The sequence below is a fragment of the Barbus barbus genome (assembly GCF_936440315.1).
Source record: "Barbus barbus genome assembly, chromosome: 4".
In the NCBI taxonomy this organism is placed as follows: Eukaryota; Metazoa; Chordata; class Actinopteri; order Cypriniformes; family Cyprinidae; genus Barbus; species Barbus barbus.
In genome coordinates this window covers 6,275,011-6,279,119 of record NC_136732.1, presented here as the reverse complement: position 1 = coordinate 6,279,119, position 4,109 = coordinate 6,275,011, and the positions used below count along the sequence as shown (strand labels likewise).

Below are 4,109 nucleotides of genomic sequence, written 5' to 3'. Positions count from 1 at the left end.
CATTTCAAAAGCTGTAAATGTTCCAAACACCAGCCAGCATCAAAAGGATCAAGCCCCTGAAGATTTATACATATACTGGGTGAATCTGTGAGTGATAATAAATGCAATCAAACCTCATTTACATGAACACAATCCACATTGTTGAAATATTTTATAGTGATGTTCTGCAGCAAGTTGAAGTTCCTTTATGCATAAATTACATTGGACATTTCCATGAAACAGTTCCTTTCTGCATAATTACATGGCTACACGAACACAGATGAGGAACACAGTTTACTCCAGGAGAGAAACTAGTGTTAGTTTGCTGGCATCTTTACAACACCAAAACTGTCAGAAAGTGAATGAAAATATAGAAAAATGTACAGAGAACATGGGAAACACATCAATGATGTCTATGAAAATGACTTTGTTACAACGGGTGAATTTGGAAGAAAGACCACGGACAGTCATGCAACGAGAATCCAATCATCTGAACTCACAGGTACTGAGATTGACAATACATTTCATAATGTTTTCATTGACAGTATATTTTTCCATGTAATGTAGTTATGTTTTACATAACAACTCACATTTTAATAATGACATGGCTTACAGAAGGAAAGGTTTTTTACCTTCCATAAATGTCAGTTTTGGAAATTCTGACGATGACATTTTGAATAATCAAATAGCGGCAAGTTTCTGGTATAATCATTAAGCTTCTGACAGAACAAACATTCTGAGGTGAGCTGAATTTCTGTGCATAAAAAAACTAAACATTTCCACACATCAGGACACACAACAGGAGAATAATAATGTCCAGCTCTGAAAAGCTGCTAGTATTAGTTGTTATGGTTATTAGTTAGTTGGTATGTAAAAGATGTATTAGCCTACATTTAGGTTATATTTTAGAACGCTCTCGTCTTCACTGGAACTCTCTGAAATTCAATAAAGGTACGACTCAGAAAATGGGCACAGGAGCAAGACAAAAGAAGACAGAAGATCTCTATGAAAATCCTGATCCTATGAGAGGTAACATTACAATGGAGATAAAAGACCCGGAAACACCAAGAATCCAGCCATCTGAACACACAGGTACAGAATGTAATAATTGAGATAATAATTTCCTCATGAAAATAGCACAGGCACAAACTTTCAAAGAGACAAAGCAGTTCTGCACCTGTGCTGTATTTAATGCTAGTGAAGGAACTAACAGCATGTCTGTGTTCTTCAGGAAGTGATTCAGTGAGGAACAGAAGATACAGATCAGTTGTAGTGTGTTTGGTTCTGCTGTGTGTTCTTCTGCTGACTGCAGTCATAGTGCTGTGTGTCAAACTCACTCAAGAGAGACAACAGCTCATATCCAAGAATGAAAACCTGATCACTGAGAGAGAGCTGCTAATGCTCAAGAACACAAACCTGACCAATGAAAGAGAACAGCTGCTATTTAAGAACACAAACCTGACCAATGAACGAGAGCAGCTGAGAAATGAACTTCAGATTTGTGGTAAAGTTTCTATTGTCTATGTAGTTATTTGCTATACAGCAGACATTTAAAAACCATGAGTAGGGTTGTGGTCTCTGTAACTTTCTGTACACACAATATATGATTATTTGATCTGTTATAAGACACAGACAGATGAGTGTAAATGGGAATAAAAAGCTAACAGCTGAACTGGTTCTGTTAACAGTTGGATGGACTTGCTATCAATCCAGTTTTTACTACAAGTCCAATCAGAAGAAGAATTGGACTGAGAGCAGAAGATACTGTACAGAGAGAGGAGCAGATCTGATCATCATAAACAACAGACAGGAACAAGTGAGTGAAAAGCAGTTTTATGTGTTTATAGTGTTTAGCAGCTAAATGAGAGATGATCAGATGAAGTGTGTCTATTCATTAAATAAATGTGCAACTGTTTCTTTTGCTCAGGATTTTGTTCAGAACATGTCTGGTGCTGATGTAGTTTATATTGGTCTGACTGATATTGATGTAGAGGGCAGATGGAAATGGGTTGATGGCAGCTCACTGAACTCTAGGTGAGAAATCACTGAACTGATCTGATTATTATGTAATAAATGATTCTCAGTCAGTATCATATCACACAGAAAGCAGCACTGATCATCTAATGCTGACCTGTACTTTCAGCTTCTGGGCGTCCAATGGACAAATAACAGAGCCAAATGGAGGAAGAGTAGAGAACTGTGCTGTGACTGTGGCTATACCTCCACCAGAGTGGCCTAATTTAGTAGGATGGCTTGATGGTGAATGTAATAGAGCTTATCAATGGATCTGTGAGAAGAGGATTTCACAAATCAAACTGCCATAGAAACATCACACACCTTTTTGACACAAGTTCAACAGTTCAAAACTTGTAATAACTTCTCATCTAAAGAAGTATTTTCTCAACCTTGTACCTGGCAAATGCCTTCAACTGCACATTTAGAATATTTCTTCTGTCAGACACCCATTTCATGTGCTTTAGTTTCTTCTAATGACCGGATGAGTTGAGTCTATGGAAGCAGAATAATGACAAGTTTTTGAAACACAAAGCATGCTGAATTCCACAAATTGAAAAAAAAAAGATGCATTGCAATAAACAGTGCTTGCATTTTAATGCCTTGTATTTCCAGGACTTGCATTTTTAGGTCCTGAAATTTAACATAGTTGTTTATTTAAGCTGTGAATGTTTCAATTCAAAATATTTCAAACACATTTTCATAATTCAAAATTCATATTCACCTTCCAGAATTCACTTCCAAAATATTCAATCTGTTTAAAAATACGATGTATAATATTCGATCTTGAATTTCGGTCATTTTATTTCACTTTCCATATTCGCTGCCACAAATTATGTGGCTAAAATTCGTCAGAAAATGCAGCATTGCAGGAATAGCAGTAATAGGAATAGCAGTAGAGCACCGATGCATGATCTCCAGCTGATGTTAGCCACTCACCAGCAGGTGGCGCAAGCGGCTGTTGATGAAGGCCATATGTGGATCAGGTCATTCATTTACAAAAACTGATTTGTAGAAATGGAGCAAGTAAGTAGAAGTTTTAATTATCGGGGCCAGTATAAACATGTGGAAACACTGATTGTGTGTATGTTTAATTCAACATCTTCGCTGTTTCCCGTAGCCTACATGTAAGCAGCTTTCTCTACCACAAATGAGATTATAATGCTCTTTTACCCAACGCTGAAGTACAGAACCGCTTTCGGTTGCTTAGTTTCTGTAACTTTGTATCATGGCTTGTGTGATGCTGTGCTGTAATACCAGGGTTCCCCTCATACGTCACACTCCAGGATTCCCCAACGACGGTTAAACAAAATTATCAGTTAAAGAAAATGCAATGTTGGTGAGAGTAGGCGGCTGCAGTGAGGGGAGGAGTGACATAAGCGCAGTCAAAATGGACAGTGGTGGGCCGGAAGGTCCAAAAATAAGACCACCGACTCTCCTCAGCTGGCGACTCGCTTTCCTCACGCAGAGGACCACTGACTCTTTCTTCACGTATACAGGGACTGAATATTAGAATTAAAGTGATTTCTATATTTTATCCAAAAGACTAGTTAGATATGATATTTAAACATTCAGAAATGTGTACAGTGTATTATTTTTTTGTTTAACTTTCATTACAATACTTCAATAAAATAATGAGAAATAATTGCCTATTGCAAATTTATGAATGCATGGTTAACTTTTTTTCCCTGCAGTCACTAGGCTATATGGGATCAGTGAAAAGCACATTTTAATTAAGGTGTACCTTTACTCCATATAAGAAATAAAACTACTTGATACTTTGAGTCAGTAGAAAAGTATCTTTACTATCCTAATTCATTGGAACTGGGACATTCATTTTCTTCCACCTGTTCTTTTCTTCTGACTGTTAATGTGTTATTGACTATTTCACAGGTACATATGCAATGATTGTTTATGGTTCATAAAACAGGTCAAGGTCCTCATTCAGTCTAGGCACCATGACATGTGCAGATATATGAGGTGTTTTTCATTGTCTGGGTCCAGTGCTCCAATTTCCTGCAGATGCTGGAAAGCTGCATAATAATTGGAGGTAACTGCACACCACACATCCCTCCACAGACGCTCAATACGTTGGTTGTGGACACTACTTCCCGTAA

General features: G+C 37.5%; 1 protein-coding gene across 1 annotated transcript; it reads left to right on the top strand.

Moving 5' to 3' along the window:
• The first annotated feature begins 235 nt into the window (after positions 1–235).
• Positions 236–3,653, top strand: LOC306867002 (uncharacterized protein). Its single transcript, XM_079412472.1, has 6 exons — positions 236–481; positions 931–1,071; positions 1,211–1,483; positions 1,668–1,795; positions 1,907–2,013; positions 2,123–3,653. The coding sequence occupies exons 1-6, from the start codon at positions 358–360 to the stop codon at positions 2,301–2,303; spliced, it is 954 nt and encodes a 317-aa protein (XP_079268598.1). The 5' UTR covers positions 236–357; the 3' UTR covers positions 2,304–3,653.
• Positions 3,654–4,109: the final 456 nt, after the last annotated feature.

What these genes read in the sequence shown, in the direction of transcription:
- LOC306867002 (XM_079412472.1), top strand. Translation starts at nt 358, where the DNA reads ATGTACAGAGAACATGGGAAACACATCAATGATGTCTATGAAAATGAC. An exon ending in CCAATCATCTGAACTCACAG is followed by an intron (nt 482 to 930) that starts GTACTGAGATTG and finishes AATTCAATAAAG; the next exon opens with GTACGACTCAGAAAATGGGC. An exon ending in TAAACAACAGACAGGAACAA is followed by an intron (nt 1,796 to 1,906) that starts GTGAGTGAAAAG and finishes TCTTTTGCTCAG; the next exon opens with GATTTTGTTCAGAACATGTC.